Raw genomic sequence first — 24,608 nt, 5'->3', positions numbered from 1 at the left:
CAAAAGGTCATCCTCACCTTTACATTGTATGAAAAGATTCTAAGGTTTGTTTTGTTTTGTTTTAAGACGTATGTTAGGTAAAGCTTTGAAAAGCTGTCTTAAGGAAGATAAACTACAGGTCAATTTTACTTGTTGTATTGAAAACCATGGTGTATCATATGAGCTGGTATATGACACCCCCAATCCAATACTAATTATTTAGCTCACTTATTGGCTGTCACAACCACATAGAAGGGACTAAGTTTCAGTGAGCATCTTTAAGTTTTTCAACAAAATCTGCACCAAAAGTAGCAACACCGTAAGACTTCTGATTGCAATGTACCTTAGAGATTACTTAATCCAACCCTTCACTTTACACTTTACAGATGAATAGAGGACTTGCCCCTAAGGTACTCAACATAAGTGGTAAAGCCAAGATTAGAACCCTGTCCTGAGTCCAAGTTCAATGTACTATTCACTGCAACCACCCTCTCTACCTTCAACAGCATCATTGTCAATCATGAAGGACAAGTGTTCATATTTCTGTGTGTTTTATGGAAACCAGTCACATTCACGCTGAGAGAAAGATAGAAAGGGAGAAAAGAGGAGAGGAGAGGAGGAAAGAGAAGACAAGACAGAAAGAGGAAGAGAATGGAAGAGAAAGACAGTGAGAGAGGGAAAGAATGAGAAAGACAGGTGAGAATGAAAGAGAAGAATGGAGAAAGGGAGAGAGTGAAAGGAAGGAGAGAATGAGAGAGAGATGAGGGAGAGAAGGAGGAAGGGAGAGAGAGGAAGGAGAGAGAGAAGGAGGGAGATAGGGAGAAACAATGAGGAGAGAAAGAAGAAGGGAGAAGAGGAGAAAACTGAAGAAAGCAATGCCTTTGGACACGGTATAGTCTTACTCACAGTATCCCACATGATGATGTTGGCATCTGTACTGAAGGAATTGTTAACGTGCTGAGTAATGTAGAGATTGATAAAATCACAGAAGTGGTGATACATGTTAACACCTGGCATTGAAGAAAAGAAACCTTTCATTAACCAAAAAGAGTCAAGGATCATAGATTTCAAGCTCAGAAGGACTTCCAAGACCAGCTAGTTTCACAGATGAGGAACGGGGCGGGGGGGGGGGGGGGGGGGGGGGGCAGAGCTTCAGAGGCTCCTCACAGATTTCCAGCTGGAAGAAATCACAGAGGCCACCTAGTCCAGCACCCTCTTTGGAGAAGAGGAAATTGAGGTCCAGAGAAGTGACTTGCCCAGGGTCACACAGGCAATACAGATCAGAATGGCCTTGATCCCAAGTCACCAGTGCACTGTGCTGCCTCCGTGTCACAGGTAACTGAGGGAACCTACAATTTCACCCTCACATCCCACCACTGTCCAGTTCTGTTATTTCTACCTACATACATCTCTCCTATACTATCCCTTCTCTCCTCTAACACTGCCAGCAGCCTGATGCTGGACCTTATCACCTCATACTTGGACAGCTGCAATGATCTGTTCACTGGTCTCCCTGCCTCAAGCCTCTCTCCTCTCTCATCCGTCTCCCATTCAGCTGTTGAACTGTACTTCCCAAAGAACAGGTGGGCCCATGTCCCCACCCCATCCACCAGACTTCAGTGGCTCCCTATTGCCTCTTGGTCAAATAGAAAATCCTCTGGCTGGCTTTTAAAGCCCTACACAACCTGGCCCGTCCTACCCTTCCAGTCTCCTTACAGCTGACTCCCCTCCAGGTATTCCACAGGCCTGCTTGATGCTCCTCAAACATCTCTAGACTTCAAGCATCGACCCCAGCTGTCCCCCACCCCCACCCCATGCCTGAAATACTCCTCACCTCCGCCCCCTGGCTTCCTTCAAGCCTCAGCTAAAGTCCCACCTCCCACAAGAAGCCCTCCTGAATCTCACTGCCTTCCCTCTGAGACTATCTTCAATTTATCCTGTCTATTCCTTGTTTGTACATGGTCGTTCACATGTTGTCATTCAACTGTGAGATCCTGGAGAGTGGAGACCAGGTTTTGCCTCTCTTTGTATTCCCAACACTTAGGACAGTGCCTGGCATTTGTTGACTGACTAATAAAATCTCAGAACAAATGAGAATTAGGTTCCCTGCCCAGGCCACAAGAGGAAATGGGAATTTGGAGGCAAAAGGCCTGGGTTCTGCCACTTCTGAGTCCATGGGCAAGTCATCTGACTTCACTAATCTCAGTTATCTCATGCCTAAAATGGGGTGGGGGCGGGATTAAGAAAACTTCACTAGATAATCTCTATGGTCCCTTTCAACTCTAAAACGGTGATACTATAATCCTTTTTTCCAATCATACCATGGAGGGCATCATCAAAAATGTATCCTTTCGGGGCAGCTAGGTGGCACAGTGGAGAGAGCACCGGCCCTGGAGTCAGGAGGACCTGAGTTCAAATCTGGCCTCAGACACTTGACACTTACTAGCTGTGTGACCCTGGGCAAGTCACTTAACCCCAATTGCCTCACTTAAAAAAAAAAAAAAGGAAAACTTCTAAGGCCTCTTACAGCTCTGAATCAATGAATGATGCTAAAATGATTGAATCCCCAATGGAACTGAACCGTAGTATAAATGGTAATACAGAGCATAACCACCATTTAGAACGGGGAAATCCCTACCAAGTTACAACTCAGGACACGAGAAATTCCCCCTCCTGCCCTTGTGGAGATATTTAAAGCGGGGAGCGGGGCTCCATCCTGAAAGGAAGGAAGTGAAAGCAGGATACACGTGGCATGGGGTGGAGGAGGGGGGGCATTTAGTTTTTCTGTTCTAAAGGTCACTTGGTTATTGCCTAGACTTTTTTGGGGGGCAATGGGGGTTAAGTGACTTGCCCAGGGTCACACAGCTAGTAAGTGTCAAGTGTCTGAGGCCGGATTTGAACTCAGGAACTCCTGAATCCAGGGCCGGTGCTTTATCCACTGCGCCACCTAGCTGCCCCCTTGCCTAGACTCTTAAAGTCCAAATCCATGCTCTCGTCTCTCTGGCACTGAAGTCTACAGTCTGCTACTGCAGAATTCTATGAGATTAAATTGAACCCCAAAGGTCAGCATTTTTAAAAATATATATTTTAAGGGAGGCAAGTATTGAATACAAAATGAAACACTGCACCTTTTAACATCTGAAAACATTATGGCTTTATTCCTACGGTGAAACAAATGACAACCATAAAAATAACCAGCTCTTCTAGTTAAACCCTCTCAGATACAGATTTAGCATTTTTCACAGAGGGTATATTTCCCTATTTGCCAAATAAGAGGCTGTGTGGGCTAGTGGTTAGAGATCCAGTCACAAAGTCAGGAAGACTGGCCTTAAGTCCTGCCTTTAATATATATCTACTGTGTGACCCTCTCAAGTTCCATAGGGACTTGGCAGAGGGAGTTCCCTAGAACAATGAAATGGGGCAGCTAGGTGGCACAGTGGATAGAGCACTGGCCTTGGAGTCAGGAATACCTGAGTTCAAATCCAGCCTCAGACACTTAACACTTACTAGCTGTGTGACCCTGGGCAAGTCACTTAACCCCAATTGCCTCACTAAAAAAAAAAAAGAAAAAAAAACAATGAAATTACAGATCTAAGACAAAAAAATATTTTCCAGGTCCCAGATTAACCACATACCAGTAGTTAGGGTGTAACTCTTATTCTTTTCTTGAAATTAACTCATTATGGCTTTTTAATCTAATAATAAGAGCCTGCATTTACAAAGTGCTTTACATACTTTAACTCATTTGATTCCCTGAAACAATCCTATGACATAAGTGCTACTATTATCCCCATTTTATAGATGAGAAAACTGAGGCTTAGGGAGGTAACATGAATTGTGTAGGATCACATAGATCCTAAACATCTGAGGCTGGATTTCCATGAACTTTAAAATATATATATTTTGTAACTGGTTTTCATTCTATTTTTTTTGTAATACTATATATTATGTTTTATACATTTAAAAACACTGTTCTTAGAAAAGTTCCCAGAAGCAGCTAGTTGGCACAGTGGATAAAGCACTGGCCCTGGATTCAGGAGGACCTGAGCTGGAATTCGACCTCAGACATTTGACACTAGCTGTGTGACCCCAGGCAAGTCACTTAACCCTGATTGCCCCAGAAAAAAAAAAAAATTCCCAATGCTTCACCAGACTTCCCCAAGCATCCAGAGCATGGTTCTCACACTAAAGTATAAATATCTATAAACATATTCATATAAATATTATCTATTGGGGCAGCTAGGTGGAGCAGTGGATAGAGCACCAGCCCTGGAGTACCTGAGTTCAAATCTGGCCTCAGACACTTAACACTTACTATCTGTGTGACTCTGGGTAAGTCACTTAACCCCAATTGCCTCACTAAAAAAAAAAAAATATATATATATATATATATATATAAATGTAAGTTCCTTGAGCCCAGGGACTTTTGTACCTGGTAAATAGTAGATGCTTAATTGGTGCTTTTTCATTCATTCATTCACTCATTCATTCATTCATTCATCAGTGTGTCACAATATTTCTTGAGGTCCTTTAGTGGTTTCAAACTATACTAGTTGTTCAAGAGAATGGCAACAACAACAAAAAAGGGAGAAACCCCAGGCCCTGCCCCCTCTGAGGAATATGTAATTTAATAAATCTTACATTTGAAGATGTTCAAACTCATAACCCATGTTTTAACAAGAAAAAAGAAAAGAAAAACCAGGGAGGAATCATATATATGTTATATTATGTTATTAAGAGCCATAACGAGAAAGTTCTATGCCCAGGTCAATTCAGGATGGGGGGGGGCGGGGAAGAAGGAAAGGAGTCATCAATAACATCCTATTTTAATTAATGATCCTCACTAATTGGGTGCTAAGTGTACTTTTTCAGTGCTAAAGAAGTTCAAAAGCTATCAGCACCCTCTAAACTTCAGCAGCCTGGAGCAAAGTCCCAACTGTTCTGCCCTAGTTTTGACCTTAGTTATTAGGAATCCGGGGAAGAAACAGCACATCTCTACTTTAGCATTTTGCTTTTACTTGGCATATTTTTATCACTGTGTCTATAAATTTCAAATGTTCACTCTGGAGTCAGTTCTTTCACAGACTGTTTTCCTTGCCCATTTTTAATTTGCATTTTTTTTAATTTAATGAGTCAGAACCTTGATCATTTCATTTTTATTTGCTGTGCCTACTTTAAAAAAATCCTGAATTTGTCTGAATTCTGAACCCCAAACTTTCTTACATAAGAATTATGTCTTCAAAAGGCGGGGCACATTAAAAATATGATCAATAAATTGTGATAATTCTGAAAGATTCATGACAGAACTCTCTGTATTTCACTTTAAGCCCAGCCTCTCATGAATTTTGATCAGGTGCAGCAAAGTAATCTGCTTCTCATAATGAGGGAGATAATGTATTATAGCCAACTTCAACCTGAGAAGTAGGCCATGATTTAAAAAATTAAAATAATAGGTTTGTAGTCAAGAGACATAGTTCTTTGGGGGGGAAGGAGATGGAGGGGGTTCATTTTATTTTTTCAAAATTCACAGGAGTGAATCCTTCAGTCACAAAAACTAAATTAGAAAGCTCACCTTGAAAAGGTTTTTAAAAAGTATTTTTGCCTGTGAAAATGACTTTTAATGGAATTAGTTCTCATGAAGCCCAATCAAAAGAAAAAGACTGAAGAGCTATGTCACTTTGAAGAATCTTCCTTGTAAGATATGACAGAGAAAAGAGAAGTTCTCAGGAGTTTAGTTTCCTCCCTAGAGACATACCCTACTTTCATTTAGCTAGGAAAGACTGAAAAGAAATCCACCACTCCTATCACTGCCCAAGTTGAATTTCCAAACCCAATTGATAAGGTATTTCCACTTTGGTGGCCAAAGGAAATCATTATAGGCGACAATTACTGAATACACAGGATCTTCATTGTTAACAATGAGAAACATCCCCCCCAGACCAGCTCAGAAAACAAAAGAAGCATCTTACAAAAGAGGAGACAGACAAGTCATCTTTTACCTGCATCTAACTTCATGAAGTAGGTTGGCTTTTCGATTATGACGTCACACTTGCCATCTTCGATAGGTTTGAAGCTTAGCTCTGTGTATGTTTGTAGTTCAGCAAACCTGAAATGATCAATTATGATATGCTTCTCAAACAGTTTCCAAGACTTCCTATTGCAAGCTAATAACTTACAAGTCTACAGAAAATAGCCAATGTTAATTACCCCCAAGGAAACTGAGGTAGCAGCTTAGACTAATTTACACTTAACCAAAAAATAAATAGCTATTTCCTCTCCAGATGAAGAGTCAGGTATTCTTTGTCCTTCCACATCAACAACCAAGGACTCTTAACAAGTGGCTAGACAGACTCCTTACAATCATTATAACTTGCATCTAAGTAACTAGAAGTCAATTTTAAGACACAAAATATACAAGGAGATATAAAATGTAATCAACTGAACAATTAAACTAAATTTAACAAAATTTTAATTTAAACCAGTGAGTTATGTTCTGAAGTAACAGTGTTTGCAAAATATTTAAGCAACTTAAGGCTGAATAGCCTAGAACCTAAAGAGTCAGGAAGGTTTGAGTCAAGAGGTAGAGGAAAAATGAATATGCCTTATTGAATACAGTCCTGGACTTGAACTGAGAAAGACTTAACCTCACAACTTGCCTTAGACACTTAGCTGGGTGACCTTAAGCAATGAATGGCTAAAATGAATGAATGAAAAAGCATTTGTTAACCACTTATTATATGCCTTAAAGTATAAACGCAAAGCAAAGGCAGACCCTGACCTCAACAAGATTTATATTATATTATATTACATTATATTGTGTTATAGCATCATATCATATTATTGGGTTTTATTTTAATATTTATTCTATTGTATTCTATTGTGCTATATTCTATTGTTATATTATGCTATATCATATATTATGTTTTGTTATATCATGGTATGTTATATTACATTGTGTCATTGTATTATACTATATATCATCATACCATAATAATGAAAAATGATGCATACAGAAAATAGTGGCTAAGGAAGGGTACTTTGGTTTGGAAAGTGACTGGCATAGTGAGTGGGGTGGAGCTATAAGAGGCTGGGCACACCCTTTCTGGAGCAATGGCAATATTGACCAAATGGTTCCAGAATGGGGGAGGGAGGAGATCAGGACCAAGGCCCTGGTGGCAAGGTGGATGGGGCAAAGTTAAAGTGAAGCATGGTTGGAGCCCATCTAACATAGTTGGCCTATTAGGAGGACTTTAACCAATCAGGATAGATGGGGACCCAAGGACAAGTGTTACAGACTTGAAAGGGTCAGGATCAAGTTCCTTCACCTCTTAATGCCTCAGTTTCCTCATCTGTAAAATGACATGGTTGAACTCTAGCCTCTAAGGTCCCTTTATCTCTGAGAAAGATGGCAACTCAAGATTATTGAGTGCATTAAAAATACAGCAACACGGGCGCAGCTAGGTGGCAGTGGATAAAGCACCAGCTCTGGATTCAGGAGGACCTCAGTTCAAATCTGGCCTCAGACACTTGACACTTACTAGCTGTGTGACCCTGGATAAGTCACTTAACCCTCATTTCCCTGACTCCTCCCCCCCAAAAAATACAGCAACATGTCTCAGCCTCTACTGGGAAAAAAAAATAAAATGGATCATCACTTCTCTCTTGCAAAGCATTGTCCCCCGTTGTATTGCACAATTTCCTTGAATGTAAATGAAGTCCGTTTCAGCACGGATAAAAAAGCTATATCAAGGGGCAGCTAGGTGGCACAGTGGATAAAGCACGGGCTCTGGATTCAGGAGGCCCTGAGTTCAAATCCGGCCTCAGACACTTAACACTTACCAGCTGTGTGACCCTGGGCAAGTCACTTAACCCCAATTGCCTCACCCAAAAAAAAAAAAAAAGCTATATCAAAAAGCATCATAAGAAACTTATATAACTCATCACAAACAAACCTTTATTTAAAAAAAAAACAAAAACAAAACACGGATGTACAGAATATGGATCTGTGATACTACATTTGCTTCACAGCTCTGGATTTAGAAGAGACCTCAGAAATCCCCCAGTGCAACCTTCCATTTTACAAATAAGGAAACTGAGACCCAGAAATCCAATGGCTTGTCCAAGGTCACAAAAGTACTACATAGCACAGGTGGGGGTGGAAGCCAGGTCCTCTGGAATTCTACATCCAGCTTGCTTTTCACTGCTTTAGATGTGCTACGAACCAAATTGTGTCCCCGAACACAGCAATCATGAACAGTAGGAACCAGATATATCATGGTTTTACACACACACGCGCACACACACACACATTATCACTCCTACTCCAAGATCCAGATCATAAATGGATGCCACTGCATTCCTATCACCCCTAGAGACTGTGAAACCTATCACTCAGTTACAGAAGCCCTTTGGCCTCAGGTTTTTTTTCAGTGAGGCAATTGGGGTTAAGTGACTTGCCCAGGGTCACACAGCTAGTAAGTGTTAAGTGTCTGAAGCCGGATTTGAACTCAGGTACTCCTGACTCCAGGGCCAGTGCTCTATCCACTGCGCCACCTAGCTGCCCCTGGCCTCAGGTTTTACACCCAACAAGGTGGCTCGATGACAGGGAAATTTTCCCGGCTATCTCAAAGTCAAATGGGCTGCCTTGGGTTTCCCCATCACTAGAGAACATGAAGCTAAAATTAAGTGACCACTTGTCGGGGCTCTTGTAGGTGGGATTCTTGTCCAGCTTCCATGGTCTCTTGGGGCCCTTTCAGCTCTGAAATTCTATCATTTTCTTTCTGTGTCCTTCCCATCACTGTCAAAGTATGAAGTCACAGATACTCTCTGATGAAATCTAATTGGTAAATACTAATCTATTCCCCCTTGGTATTTATAATCAGTTAACCTACCTTGAATTTCTAACAAATATATGTTTCTTTGGGGTATGATGTGAGAGAGTCCCTTTATAAGCCCAACTCTGTCTTTTCTAGAAATATATTGATGTCCTTCGAATTTAAAGTGCCACACTGAAATCTGAGAATGTGTCAGCATGACTGGAAAACAATTTGGAGAAAGAGCTGAACCCAGAGTCCCCTGACTCTAACATATACCAACTGTGCCCCTGGGGAGGCCTCTTAACTTCTCAGTGTTCCAGGCAACTGTCTCAGGCTATAAGTGCAGAGAAGATCCTGACTTGTACTAGGAGTAGGAGTTTCCTCATCTGGAAACATACACTGGTACCCATGGAATCACAGGTCCAATCCTTATTCCTTTCTCTGTATCCAAATACTCAAAAGGACCTGTCATCTTATTGATAAAGGTGGGGTAGCGGGAGAGGGTCTTTCCAACTGGATGGATGGATGGATGGAAGGATGGCGAGATAGATAGATGGATAGATAGATGATGGATGGATAGAAAAATAGGTGAATATATAGATAATCCATACCTGTCAATGATATAGACAAAGACAGAGACAGAGACATAGACATAAATCCATAGAGAGAGATTTTTAAAAATCTTACCAAGACTGTAGAGGGCTTTTACGTTGACCTTCAGACATCAATGTGCGAACATCAAGTTTACAATGACCTCCTATGTCACCTTTCTGTAGGAAGTTTTCCTTAAATCTGTTTCACAATAAATAAACATCAAGTTAATTCCTAGTAGCTTCTGATATGGCTTAACACATAGACAGGATCAAAATATGCTCAATTCCATTCAACAAGTACTATTAACCACTTGGTGTGTACAAAGCCTATACCAGGTGCTGGAAACACAAAGACAAAATGAAAACCCATCTCTGCCCTCAAGAAGCTTACATTCCACTGGGAGGACACAACATTTAAATTGATTTTTTCAATCCAACTTATAATTTCTTTGGTATAGGAAACTCCTGGTGAAAAAATTCCCCCTACCAATGAAAATCAACAATTGTTCTGAAATTTACAGTATTAGAGGGTTACTTGGGGCACTTGGGAGTCAAGTGACTTGCCCAGGATCACAAAGCAGGTCTATATTAGAGGTGGGAACTGATGCCTGGGCTTCCTGCCTCTCTAAAGACCAATAAACACAACATAATTTCAGGAGGGAAAGAACCTAACAAGTAGGGAGATAAGCAAAGGGTTCCCAAAGCAAGTCTTAAAGGAAGCCAAGGAGTCTGAGAGACAGATGTCATGAGGAATGGCATTCCACGTAAAGTGCAACCTATGCAAAGTCTCGGAGATGGGAGATGGGGAGCCAAATTTAGAGAAAAGCGGGAATAGAAGGTATGGAAGTAGGTACTCAGTAAAATACTCTCAGCAATAATCGTATACACTCTGTACAAAATTTCAAAAGGTAGGTGGGCTTTGATCTCCAACTTCCTAAGATATCTGTGTCGAGCAAAATGGATAAGCCCCATAATATCACCTCCAGGGTGAAATACAAAATGCTGGGCTGCTCATTCAGAGCCCTTCATAAACCAGCCCCCTCCTACATCTCCAGTCTTCTTATACCCTACTTCCCAATACGTATCTTTGATTCAGTGACACTGGCCTCCACAAACAAGATACTCCATGTCTCAGCTCCAGCTATTTTCTCTAGCAGTCCTTCATGCCTAGAATGCTCTCCCCTGCTCTGCTGACTTCCCTTGCTTCCTTTAAGTCTTTTTTTTTTTTAAGTGAGGCAATTGGGGTTAAGTGACTTGCCCAGGGTCACACAGCTAGTAAGTGTCAAATGTCTGAGGCCAGATTTGAACTCAGATCCTCCTGAATCCAGGGCCGGTGCTCTATCCACTGTGCCACCTAGCTGCCCCGCTTCCTTTAAGTCTTAACTAAATTGCCACCTTCTACAGGAAACCTTCCTTAATACCTCTAATTCCAGTGTCTTCCTCAATACCTCTAGATTCCTGTGCCTCCCCTCTACAGTTTATCCCTTCCACTCTTCCATACCTCAATTGTCAGATATCACAGGTTGGCATCAGAAATTAAATGAGAATTTTGAGAGAGTTTTGCGGAAGTCGCAGATGACATGTAAAGACCAGGAGACAACACAGAAAAAGTTTAGAAACTCAGAAATGTATAAAATATATTTAGAGTGTTACATAATATCAACCCAAATTTTACAATAAGGTAGTATAAACGAAAAGGAAAAAAAATCAGACTTCTCTGGAACAAAGGGAGAGCCAAAAAATGTATGCAGATTTTGCAGGGCACCACAACCCTAACCCCCAAGATGTGGAAGGGATAACTTTTGTTTCCTATTTATCCTGTATATAGCTTGCTTTGCATATATTTATTTGCATGTTGTATCTCCCATTAGATTGTAAGTTCCTTGAGGACAAGGACTGCCTTTCACCTCATTTTGCATCCCCAGCACTTAGCACAGTGCCTGGAACATAGTAGGTACTTGATAAATGTTTATGGGTTGATTAATTGAATCCATCAGAACTGAGATGAACCATAAAAGTACCTGTCATGATTTCTCTTCACTTGTCTTAGATCAATGTATAAGTTTGATGCTCTGCAGTATTGAAGGTAGCGTGAGCAAACTAGCCAGGAATCACCCTGAAGGAATAAACAAGAATAAGAGCCATTTCTCAGTCTCAAAGGAAATGCAAAAAGCAGTTTTCACAGGAATAAATAAATCCAAGCTATCAACAAATATATTTTAAAATGCTACAAAGCACTAAATAATTAGAGAAATTTACAACTCTGAAGTTTTTCATGAGATTCATCTCCCCAATTTCCATAGAAGAAAGAATATTACTGAGGCCATTTTGGTGGTACAGCTAATATCTAGCTCACAACTTTGGAAGACGTCATTCAAAATAAGCTGAAGAGTCTCCCAGGGTCATCCATGGCTCTGTTGCTCGTCTTTCTCTGGCCAAAGTATTGCAACATCACTAATGCAAAGCTCACTCAGGCCCTGCAGGAGCCAGCCCAGTCTGATGCTATGATTACTCATTCAGGGGGACTACTATTGAACCATCCCAAATTGCTGGGGGGAAAGAGGGAGCAGAGTTTTATAATTTCCTATAATTTGAATTAATTTAGTTTAGGGAATTTTTGTTAAATTTCCCCCAAGAGATAATGGGAGACATGTTGGGCTAATTGCTTAACTTCTCCAAGGCACCATTTGCTAATATGTAGAAATGAGGATGCTGGACTTCATTTCTCATTTCTCAGAGGGCAGCCTCTGAGCTTTTTTCCAGCTCTACGGCTGAGCTCCTGAGATCGGATGGGAGCACAAACCCCAAGCTGGGGTCAGGAGATTAAAATGTTGCCTTACAAATATGGAAACCTGGGTCCAACCTCCACAAGCTGATGAATCAATGACTCTGGGATACCCATTCAATGGCCATTGGCAAAATGGAGACAATATTACCCAGTCCCAGATTACTTCAGAGGGAAATTATAAAGATAAATAATAATCAAGTCCCTGAAGATGTGTTAATATGCTCCAGAAGGAAGAAGCACCTTAAATCCAAAGCATTATCAAGGGCATCAATATCTCAAGGATCTGTGTTTTGGGTATAGGAAATCACTTCCATCTCCACAGATTACAGCCCAACTATCATTAATTAAATAGGCTCAAAGAGGGGCAGCTAGGTGGTGCAGTGGATAGAGCACCGGCCCTGGAGTCAGGAGGACCCGAGTTCAAATCCAGCCTCAGACACTTAACACTTACTAGCTGTGTGACCCTGGGCAAGTCACTTAACCCCAATTACCTCACTAAAAAAAAAAAATAGGCTCAAATAGTGAACCATGCTATACTGTCTCTCTCTGTTGCTACTGGATATGTGGGACCGAAGAAGGCATGCTGAGGTTGTTTTAGTGGAAGATTTTGATAAAAATTATTATTTTTTTTTTTGGTAGGGCAATGAGAGTTAAGTGACTTGCCCAAGGTCACAGAGCTAGTAAGTGTCAAGTGTCTAATGTCGGATTTGAACTCAGGTCGTCCTGAATCCAGAACCAGTGCTTTATCCACTGTGCCACCTAGCTGCCCCAAGATTTTGATACAAATTAAAGAAATCTCCATATTAACAATTTTTTCTTTGTATCATAAGGATACACTCCACAGTACAATCTATGAATTTTTGAAAATTAGAATTCATATGTCTTTTGAAATGAAGAAAAATGTAGGGTTTTTTGGGACCAAAATACTTACTTTTTCCATAGGCTGGCAGAGAGTCCGTAATTCATGCAGGCGTTCTTTTGCATAACCAAAATCTGCTTGTTTCCAGAATATCTCCTGAGCTGATTCAATGGTATTCGTCCTAATTTTTTTTAAATCAGAATATTTAGCTTTTTTCCCCAAAATTTTCAAAAATTAATTTTAATTTTTCTAATTCCTAAAGTTAAAAATTATCATGAAGACAAAAATCGAGCCTCAGCAAACATTCATGGATTCATCATAAAATCCAAAGCAGAAATGAATTAATTATGCTCTGGAATCTAAGATAATATGCTGTTAATTTGTATAGCTTTGCTTCATTAACTTAATAGGTTTTAAAAAGATTTTTATACTTAATTTTTCCCTTTAGAATTGGTATGGAGCTAGCGTTTTATCTTCCAGAACATTACAAAGAGGGAAGTCTCCATAAGGCCATTGTTTTTACCCCTAGAAACCCACAAGAAGATCATAGGTGCCTATCTCAAGTCTGAGGGAGAAAAGGAGCCAGATTTATTAACCTGTGGGGCAGCTTTTACAGCTACCTTGAATATCTACCTAGCAAAGTTCCTGAAACATAATGGGTACTTAATAAATACTCAATGATTGATTGGTCGGATATCTAGGGAAACAACAGATACAAATAAGAGGGAAAAAAATTTAAGATTTTAAAAACAGAAGAGAAAAAGAGATAGAGAAACTTACCATCCCATATCCACGTAACTACAAATGGGATAGCCAAATCGAGACTCTGGCCTGCAAGATTTCTCATAACCCCAGCAGGATTCAAGATGCTTTAAATGTTTCTGAAATATAAGCAGAATCAAGTCCTGCACTGTTATAATCTTCTACTAACATTAAAGTCCAATTTTGATGCGACCTATCTGTTAAAAAACAGTTTCTTATACCTAAATAAGAGATTAGAAGGATCATAGAAGATAAAATAAACAATTTTGATTATAGGAATTTTTTTTAAGTTTTCCAGAAATAAAACCAATGCAGTTAAAATTAGAATGGAAATAGCTAAAGGGGGAGGGAGGAAAGAAATTTTGTGGCAAGTTTCTCTGACAAAGGTCTTATATCTAAGATACAGAAGGAATAGATTCAAATGTATAAAAATAAAAGTTATTCCTCAATATCAAAGGATATGAAAAAATAGTTTTCACAGGAATCTATCAATAAATATATGAAAAATTCTACAAATCACTAATAATTAGAGAAATTCATATGAACACAACTCTGAGGTTCCACAAAACACCTGCAAGATTGGCAAAGAAGACCAAAAATGAAAACGATAATTGTTGGAGAGGCCGTGGAAGGACAAGGACACTAATGCATTGTTGGTGGAGCTGTGAATTGGTCTAGGAAGAAATCTGGAACAGTACCTAAAAAGTGACTAAACTGTATATCAGGGGCAGCTAGGTAGCGCAGTGGATAAAGCACTGGCCCTGGATTCAGGAGGACCCAAGTTCAAAGCTGGCCTCAGACACTTAACACTTACTAGCTGTGTGACCCTAGGCAAGTCACTTAACCCCCATTGCCTCTCAAAAACAAACAAAAACTGTATATCGACCTAGCAATAGAACTACTGGGCCTATAGCATTACTATGCACTAAGCACTGTCCATTTTTTTCCCATGCAACTTTTTCAAATGTATTTATTAGTAATCAACACTAAATTCAGCCATCTAAAAGGTTCTTTCCTCTCTTTTTGAAAATTAATACATTTGCCTTTCTCCAGTTATACAGGATTAGTCCAGTTCCTCAAACATCACCATATCAGCTAGTTTTTCCAGGACCCTCAGCTATAATTTGTCTGGGCTTGGAGACTTAAGGTCCGGTTAAATAGCTGAGATTTTTTTTTTTTTTTTGCAAATACCCTGGTCTTTCATTTCCTTTCAGCTAATTGGTGGAGGTATGCAGTAGAAGGACCATGTTCACCAATAGAGAAGGTTGAAAAAAGACTAGAAAATGATCTTACCTTCTCTCTGGTTCATTTCAATTCAGAAAGCATTTAACTGCCCCCTCTGCAATCACTATCCTAAGTGAGAGAGGTACAAAGAGGCACAAGGAGAGGGGCATTTTACAGATGAGGAAACTGGAGAATAAAGAGGTGATTTGACTAGCTTTAAGTCCCATGGGGGACTAGGTAGCTGAAAGAGGATTTGAACCCAGGTTCAAACTGACTCCAATTTCAGTGCAGAGATACAAAGACTCTAGTAGACTCATTTTAAAAAAATAAATGTCATCAATATCAAGATTTGAATCTTAGAAGTAAAGTCTTAAAAAAAAAAAGAAGTAAAGTCTTTACATCCTCCATGTTGAAAAGTTGAAAAAGTTATTTGAAAGAAACGTGCTCTGACCGAAACAGCCACTCACTGCTAGACAGATGACCAAAGGAGGTCAAAGATAGAAAGGCCCTATACACATTAAAATATTTATAGCAGGACTTTTTTGAAGGGGAAAGAACTAGGAACAAAGAAGATGCCCATGAACTGGGGCAATGGTGAGATATGAATGTAGTAGAATATTAGTGCAGCCTAAGAAATGATGAATAGGAAAAATTCAGAGACACATGGAAAGGCTTACAGGAAGTAAAACAAGCAGATTCAGAAGAATAATACAATAAATATGACAGAACAAAAAAAAAAAGTAAACCAAGTGCTGCATAATTTTTGACCAAGGTTAGTCCAAAGAAGAAAAGAGAAAAATATATCACCCTCCCTTATTTGCAGGGGTTTGGAGTACTGCATATCCTCTTATATTGGTTAGTTTTGCTGAGCTGTTCCTCCCCTCCCCTTTGTAAAAATGCTTTGTTACAAGTGATAACTCTGGGGTAGGGTAAGGGGGGAAGGAGATATTTAGAATTTTAAAACAAAACAATCAATACAAAAGAAATTATTCTTTGAAATGAAACGTGCTCGGATTATTTTCATCACCACCCCCCAAAAAATGTTTCACTGCCGGGTTTGCCAACAAATACCATCACACCTGTAGCACCTTAGGCCAATTTAAAAGGAATTTCTTGATGCAAATTAACATAATTCTCCCCTGGGGTAGGCAGACTAGCCCTGGATTTAGTCCTGAGAGATTCTTTTCAATTGAAGTTGTATTTGCAAGACTCCCGTTTTCCCTGTGAAAGGGAAAGAAAAGACAGACCCATGATCAGACACCACTGATCACCAAGGCCAACACTGATTCCAAAAGAGAACCACAAGCTTACCGTTGACCAACACATGGGCTACCCCTTGTGCATGAGGTTCAATGGCAGCTGTGGAGCTGGGGCACAGGTGGCATCCTTCTGGATTCCCAGGCAGCCCTGTCCCACCTCATTTCCTGTGCCAACAAGCCTGGGAAGGGAAGCCTTTACAAGGCTCCGCTTTGATCTTTCTGGCAACGGAACAATGTCTTAATGGGTTCCAAAGTGAATCACTTCCAACTCTGCCAAAACAGAAAGAAGGCAGCAGTGGTAGTCATCTTAATTGCACGGACACCACCACCACAGAGCCTTCAATACTGAAGCCAAGGGTTTCAAGGAAGCTTCAGGGAGATGTGGGAGATTCCTCGGTCACCTCAGTGAGGGGCTTCTCCTCCAAAATGGTGCCCGTTGCTTCCTATGTAAAGTGTAGAAATCGTGTTTTGAAAGCTGATGCCATTGCAGGCTTTCTGAAAACCTGTGTATTGGTTAATTTGGGGCTGATTTTTAAATGTTACGAGGTGGCTCATAGAGCACTGAACTTGGAGTCAGTTTGAACCTGGGTTCAAATCCTCTTTCAGCTATTTAGTCCCCATGGGACTTAAAGCAAGTCAAATCAGCTCTTTAGGCTCCGGTTTCCTTATCTGTAAAAGGAGACAGTTGGACCAGATGGCCCCTTCAAGGTCTAGACTTATAATCCTACCATCATCGACTGCTGTATTGATTTAGTGGGCACAGGATCTATGTGTGTGGGTAACAGATATAGTCATGCACTTATTAAGCACTTTCTACATGCATTCTGAAAGCCAGCTTTATAATAATCTGGATGCAAATCATAGGATCATAGAGCTAGAGAGAGAAGGGATTTTAGCAGCCAGAGTTCAACCTATAAGGAAACTGAGGCCCTAAGAAGAGAAATGGCTTGTCCACAGGTACATGGGTTGGGGTAGGGGGGGAAGGGTAAGTGTCAAGGTCAGAATTTGAACACATGACCCTTTGACTCCAAATTTAACTCTCTTTCCACCAAAACCCCCCAGCCTCTTAAGTCCTGCCTCTGATGAATAAACTGTGTGGTCATGGAAATGTCCTTCAAAGTCTCACTGCCTAGGCAACCATCTAACACTCTAAACTTCAGAGGAGTCCCTGTTATACATTGGGAGAAGGTGTTTTTTAATCAGAAGTCTGGGTGGCAGTGGATAGAGCGCTGGACCTGAAGTTAGAAAGACTTATCTTCCTGAATTCAAATCTGGCCTCAGACACTTACTAGCCGGGTGACCCTGGGCAAGTCACCTGGTCCTATTTGCCTCAGTTCCCTCATCTGTAAAATAAGCTGGAGAAGGAAATGGCCAACCACTCCAGTATCTTTGCCAAGAAAACTCCAAATGGGGTCATGAAACATTAGACAAGACTGAAACAACTCAACAACAACAACAACAACCCCCCATCAATCAAATTATAGATATGGCCCCTCAACCCCCTCCAAAGTAATTTTGCTATCTATAAAATACAGGTAACAACAACACTTACCTCACAGGTTTATTTGGAAGATCATATGATGGAATGTGTGCAAAGTGCATTGCAAACCTTAAAGTGCTGCATGTGTCAGTTATTATTTTTATATACCTCATAATGGAAAAGAAATAGAATGAGAGCTTAGTTATTTAAAAGCACCCACCGAAGTCTAAGCAAGAACTCACTCGGGGCAGCAAGTGATAGCATTTCATCCCCATGGTCAAAAAACCAGCGGGCCTTGAAACCAAAAAGAGTAAACCACATGAAACAACATCTTTCCATAAACCACCAAGAGGTGGAAAAGACCTACTTTATAAGGGCATCGAGGATCTTTGTCACAGACTGCAGCAAGATGTCTGTTGTTGTGAAGAAAGTAAGGAATGTGCTCTTCGGGCAAGTGGAGGCTCCAGTAGGTGGATGGCAATGCTCCCGGAAAGTCTTTTGGGTGAGAAATTTCATCTCGGTTGCTCCCCAGAATGTCACGAAGTAGCACCCCAAACACAAGCAGCCTTAGCATTGTAACCAGGGAAGAATGCCTGTCATTCGAATGGAAACACAGCATTAATTCACTTCTCTCAGTTCTATTAAAGAGCATCGATAAGCAAGCCCTCAAAAAGTACAGGGTTTAGAGTCAAAGGGCCCACATTGCTAAATTGGCCGTCAACTCATCTCCCAGAAACAAAGTTTCCTCAAGTGAGGAGACTATATTAGACCCTAGCTTCATAAATCGTGGGTCATGACCCCATATGAAGCCATGGAACTAAATACAGGGGTTGCAAAAACAATTGGCGATAGTAAGAGGTCATGCACACCTATTTTATATACCTATAGACCCAGGGTCCTATAAAAATTCCTCGTGTGAAAAGGGATTGCGAGTGGAAAAAGTTTAAGAAGTCCTGAATTAAATGAAGATAAAGATCCTTCCTAACTCCAGAACTAGAATTCCATGAGTATCATGTGTTGGGTTTATGTAACTGACTGGTATCGTATCCTTTAAGTGTGGGTGTCCCCCTAAAAAGAAATTAATTAATTGATTTTTAAAAAAATTTTTAATTTAAAATTTAAAATTAAAAAAACAAAAAACAAAACAAAACAAACAAACAAAAAAACCGGGGGCAGCTAGGTGGCGCAGTGGATAAAGCACCAGCCCTGGATTCAGGAGGACCTCTGAGTTCAAATCTGGCCTCAGACACTTGACACTTGACACTTACAGACCTTGAGCAAGTCACTTAACCCCCACTGCCCCGTAAAAAAAAAAAAAAAAAGGTGTGGGTATCCCCCCCCCCCCCGGGCCTTGTTGTGAGTCCCCTTCTCTCTCTACACCTCAGCAACCCCCATGGGTTTAGTTATCATCTCTCTATAGATGATTCGCAAGTCTGTACATCCAGATCCAGCCTTTTCTCCCAAGTTCCAGTCCCTAATCACCAAGATCTTATTAGACGTTTCAAACTAGATGCCTGGGAGACATCTCAAATTCAGTATGTTCAAAACAGAATTAATTATTTTTCCCCCAAACCTACCTCCTCTTCTGAAATTCCCTAAATCCTTCAATGCTTATCCTCTTCCAAATTCACAACCTTGGTGTCATCATACATAGCATGATTTGCATATGTTTATTTGCATGTTGTCTCCCCCATTAAAATGTAAGCCCCATGAGGGTAGGGGCTGCCTTTTGCCTCTTTTGGTATCTCCAGTGTTTAGCACAGTGCCTGACACATAGTAGACATTTAATAAACATTTACTGAATTCAATGGAACCAAACCCTCAGCTCCTCATTCCCACTCATCCAATATATCCAATCTTATCATTTCCACCTTCCCAACATCTCTTAGATCTATCCCCTTCATCTCTATTTACAGACAGCATGCTAGTCCCCTCTCACCTGAACTACTGTGAGAGGCTCATAATTGGTCTCTCTCCACTCCGATTCTCCTTCCACACAGCTGTCAAAGGGATTATTTCCTAAAGCGAAGGGGAGATTACATCACTACCCTACTCAGTAAATTCCACTGGCTCTCTATTACCTCTATTATCAAACACAATGGCACTGTTTAGTACTTAAAGTCCTTTTCTGGCCTCAGTCTACCTTACATATTATTCTCCTGCAAAACTTTTCACAAGGCTAGCCACACTGGTCTTTGTCTTCCTCATACACAACGCTCATTTCCTATCTCCACATCCTTCGACCAGCTGTCTCCCCCATGCTTGGAATACACTCTCTTCTCACCTCTGCCTCTTTTAAATCTCTAATTTCCTTAGAAACTAATTTTGAATACCATCTTCTACGTTCAGCCTTTCCTGTCCTGCCCCAATCTATTAGTGCCTTCAACTTCCCCCCCACAAAAAAATTACCTTCCATGATACCTTTTCCTCCACTTCTATATCCCAATTTGCCCATTTACAATGAGTTGCAGCCTACTCATATCTATTAACGTGCTTTTCCAAAACCTTCTTAACACTAATCCTAGGGGCAGCTAGGTGGCGCAGTGGATAGAGCACCGGCCCTGGAATCAGGAGGACCTGAGTTCAAATCCAACCTCAGACACTTACAAGCTGTGTGACCCTGGGCAAGTCACTTAACCCCAATTGCCTCACTAAATTAAAAAAACAAACAAACACTAACCCTGGTCCTGGGCAACAGACTATAAAGCTCAGTCTGTCTCATTTATAACCATCTGGGCAAGTTTCTCAATAGTTGGAAGCTTTCCATATATCAAATATAGTATATGTTCCACAAGGACCTTATTCCAGATTCACTTTTTTAAAAAAATTAAATGTTATTTGCTTATCACAAAGATCTGCCTTCTCTCCCTCCCACACATCTACTTTCCTACTTTTTTTCCCCTACTTTTCTAATAGGGAGAAAATGTTTGTGCCAGGATCCCTCTCCCATATTGTGTTGGCGGGGGAAGGGAATTCAGTCCACCACAGATTTTAATATTAGCCTTCACTATCAAGATTGGAGGATAGGGGGGCACAGTGGATAAAGCACTGGCCTTGGATTCAGGAGGACCTGAGTTCAAATCCAGCATCAGACACTTGACACTAGCTGTGTGACCCTGGGCAAGTCACTTAACCCTCATTGCCCCACCAAAAAAAAAGAAAAGGAAAAGGAAAAGATTGGAGGATAGTAGATTTTCAAAAGCTGCTATGTTTAAGCCAACCCAGAAGGTCATCTTATCACAAATCCAAAGGGTAAAGCCATTATAGACCTGAGGTTGGGAGTGGTGACTTCATTTCCTCTCCTTTGTGGCTCAGATGGGTTGGAGTACCATGCAGAGCAGAAAGGGAAAGAGGTCTGGGCTGGATTTCATTGATGCCTTTCATTGCAACTGTCATCTTAGAGTGATCTGATCACAATTTTATAAATTGACAATATGAATAATGACAAAGAAGAAAAAGTTATTTTACCAATTTAATCTCAGAGGTTCAGAAGCTGCTGGTGATGTTTTTAAGAGTCTAAAACCTAAGAAATGCAATAGCATAAAAGGTAGGTTGTTTTTCATTTTGGTAACAATGGGGCAGTGGAAAAGACACCAGCTCACAACTACTTGCGCCATTTTGATCAGGTCATGTCAACTCTCTGGGGCTCAGTTTCCTCATCTATAAAATCAAGGAGTTGGACAAGATGACCTCTGAACCTGAGAAAAAACGCCCCTTTTATGTCGTTTCCAATCATATCTGATTCCTTGTGGCCCCATTTGGGGTTTTCTTGGCAAAGAAGCTAGAATGGTTTACCATTTCCTTCTCCAGCTTATTGTACAGAGGAGGAAATTGAGGCAAAAAAATTGAGGGTTAAGTAACTTGCTCAAGGTCACACAGCAAGTAAGTGCCTGAGGCCAGATTTGAACTCATCAACATGAGTCTTCCTGACTCCAGGCCCAACACTGTATCCACTGTACCATCTAGCTGCCCTTAATGCCCTTCATATGCCTTAAAGAACATTTTAAAATCATTATTAAAACATATTTGAAGAGAAATGAATTTTTTTTGTAAAATTTTCATTATGATCTGGACAGACATCAGCAAACATGAAGAACAAAAAAGAGAAGCATGCTTAACACCATGAACCTCCTTCCTGAACAGCTTTTGTTTTGGTATGCTAAATTTAATTCCATCAAATAACTTATTTTGATACTAGGAGATAATTATCACCACCACCCATAGATGTGGGGCTAGAAGGGGCCTAGACGTCATTTAATCCAAACCCCTCAGTTCACAGTTGAGGAAATTGAGGCCTATGGACCTGAAGTGATTTGTCTTAAGATAATACAGGTAGTAAATAAAGGTCCAAAGTAGGATTTGAACCCAGGACATGACTCCAGTATCCTCTATTTCCCAAATACATACAGTACTATAAATATCAAACTTCCAGGCAAGACCAGAGTTAGATATAAATCTAAATATACATGTAAATAATATTAATATTAATGAATATAAATATAAATATAATCAGATTGCTTACCATCTCAGGAAGGGGTGAGGGAAGGAAGGGAGGGAAGGAGTAAGGGTAGAATTGGAACTCAAAACTTTTTTTAAAATGTTTTTAAAAATTGTTTTAACATGTAAAAAATATATACATATGTCATATATACACATGCATATATAGATAGATATAGATATACAATGTTAGGGTCTATAAAGGGCTTTCTATATCCTATCTATCTCACTTGATCCTAACAACTCTAAAACAGGTCCTACAGATTTGATCATCCTCATATTACATATGAAGAAACTGAGGCGCAAAGAGTTTGCGTGACTTGCCCTGAGTTACACAGCTTGTAAATGTCAGAGGCAAATTCAAATCCAAGTTTTTTACATTCCAAGTCCATGTGCCGAGGGGGCACAACACCAAGTGTTAATGACACTCCTAAGCAATGAACAGTTTACTGTTATTAGAACATGACTCAATGAATCACATTGTTGTACCTGAATTGGTAACTGCTATGGGGTCCTCACCACCACGGGTCAAGCCTGTTACTCATTTCTCATTGACACCCCATCACATTTCCAAAAGTGATCATTTTAAGGGGCAGCTAGGTGGCGCAGTGGACAGAGCACCAGCCCTGGAGTCAGGAGGACCTGAGTTCAAATCCGGCCTCAGACACTTAACACTTACTAGCTGTATGACCCTGGGCAAGTCACTTAACCTCAATTGCCTCACTTAAAAAAAAAAAAGTGATCATTTTAAAACTTTCACCTTTCTCCTCAAGCCCCACAACTTCCCTCAGCAGATGACCCCACTGTTTTTACTGCAAAGACTAAGACAAGTAGGGGAGTGTAGAGAACACTAAATTTGGAGTCAAAGGACCTGGATTCAAATCTTGACCAAGCTATATACCACCTTGTGACCCTAGGCATGTCAGACAACCTCTCTAAGCCACAGTTCCTCATCTGTAAAATGGGAATGATAGCCCTTACCTCACGAGGTTCTTCTAAGGATCAAATATGAAGTTAAAGCACTTCGACAAACTTAAAGCAGTATGTAAAAGTCAACTTAAACTTCGTCAGAGGTTTGGTTTTTATTTTTATCCAGATTCACAGTCAAGTCGTTTAACATCAGCTTCTTGGTCTGCAAAATGGGGATAATAGTTGTTGTGATGATCAAATGAGATGATATTTATTAAACACTATGCAAACTGTAAAGAATTGTATACATGAGTGGGGAACTCCCTCAACCAGTGGAGACAGAGATATGCAACTCATTGTCTTAGCAATTTGCCTGGTTTAAGTAACTTATCCAGGGCAGTAGCTAGAATGCTGTTCACAGACAGGACTTGAACTGGTGTCTTCCTAACTCCAGCCTATGCCTTCTCTAATGGCAGAATGTTTGTCCAAATTCATTCCCCCATTGACTGTTCTGACCCTATCGACATCCACAAATCCAAAGAGTTCCCTATGGAAGTTCAGCACTGAGGTCATGGGAGAAAAGCAGAAAAGTCTGATCAGAACCTTGGCTGCCTGCCTGGGACATGTACCCACGAGTCCCAGGCAGAGGAAGCTGGCTGCAGCCTGAAAAGTGGGCCCTGGGGCCCCTGGCAGCACTGCTTCAAAGAACCCACGGGCCCAGGGAGAGATTTTTCCCAGTAGGTTGGGGAATAGCTCAGGAGCTGTTTGGAGAAGGGCCACTTTTCTCTGGTTTGTCCCTGGGTGCTCATGCCATCCATTTTATTTCCACAGGATTAAGAGCCAGGAGGCAGGGAAAGGGGTTGTAAGGAGAGAGAGAAGGGAGAATCAGGGTAAAGAGAGAGAACAGTAAAAGAAAACAGAGGTTCTACAACGGAGAAAGTGCCTACCTTACTGGGCTGCTGTGGGAGCCAGTCCCTTACAGTTGGAAAAAGCCACCTGATTTACATTCATAGGACTTGGGCTTAAATCCCGGTTCTACCTGTGTGACATTAGGCAAGTTACTAAACATCTCTGGACCTTGGTTCTCTGTAAAAAATAAATGAGTTAGACTAGATTACCTCTAAGGGTTATTCCACCCCTAACTCTACCATCCTAAAACCCTCAGAAAAAATAGAAAGCAAATGCAAAGGGTTAGAGAATCCAAGACTAGTTAATCCCTAGCCCTTGCTCCTACTGTGAAACAGAATCCCATTGCTGGGGAAAGGCAAGTTTCTAAAAGAGACCCTACTAATGATGAGCAGTGGAGGTCCAAGTTTCCCACAATCCTTCCCCTTCCCCTTCTTTCTCTCTCTCTCTCTCTCTCTCTGACTCTCTCTGTGTGTCTCTGTGTCTGTCTCTCTGTCTCTGTCTCTGTCTGTCTCTGTCTCTCTGTCTGTGTCTCT

The 24,608-nt window shown here is 40.7% G+C and overlaps 1 protein-coding gene and 1 non-coding gene across 9 annotated transcripts in view; both read right to left on the bottom strand.

Moving 5' to 3' along the window:
• EOGT (EGF domain specific O-linked N-acetylglucosamine transferase) overlaps positions 1-24,608 on the bottom strand; it is a 49,270-nt gene that overhangs the window by 23,923 nt on the left and 739 nt on the right. For 3 of the 8 annotated variants that reach the window (XM_043979538.1, XM_043979536.1, XM_043979543.1), the window contains exons 2-11: positions 24,114-24,252; positions 23,239-23,389; positions 19,700-19,779; positions 18,128-18,353; positions 13,816-13,916; positions 13,108-13,216; positions 11,410-11,504; positions 9,483-9,587; positions 5,979-6,085; positions 886-989 (exon numbers count right to left, since the gene is read on the bottom strand). In XM_043979538.1, coding sequence (XP_043835473.1) covers positions 886-989; positions 5,979-6,085; positions 9,483-9,587; positions 11,410-11,504; positions 13,108-13,216; positions 13,816-13,916; positions 18,128-18,334 — 828 coding nt within the window. In that variant the 5' untranslated portion in view covers positions 18,335-18,353; positions 19,700-19,779; positions 23,239-23,389; positions 24,114-24,252. Of the gene's footprint in view, positions 1-885; positions 990-5,978; positions 6,086-9,482; positions 9,588-11,409; positions 11,505-13,107; positions 13,217-13,815; positions 13,917-18,127; positions 18,354-19,699; positions 19,780-23,238; positions 23,390-24,113; positions 24,574-24,608 lie in introns of those variants that run through there. The other 5 variants (XM_043979539.1, XM_043979540.1, XM_043979537.1 and 2 more) reach the window with 5 other exon arrangements.
• Positions 131-255, bottom strand: LOC122737788. The gene has a single exon (XR_006354563.1).

The sequence above is a fragment of the Dromiciops gliroides genome, chromosome 1 (assembly GCF_019393635.1).
Source record: "Dromiciops gliroides isolate mDroGli1 chromosome 1, mDroGli1.pri, whole genome shotgun sequence".
Classification (NCBI taxonomy): domain Eukaryota; kingdom Metazoa; phylum Chordata; class Mammalia; order Microbiotheria; family Microbiotheriidae; genus Dromiciops; species Dromiciops gliroides.
The sequence above is the reverse complement of the archived record's forward strand: the minus strand, read 5'-3'. Positions and strand labels throughout refer to the sequence as shown.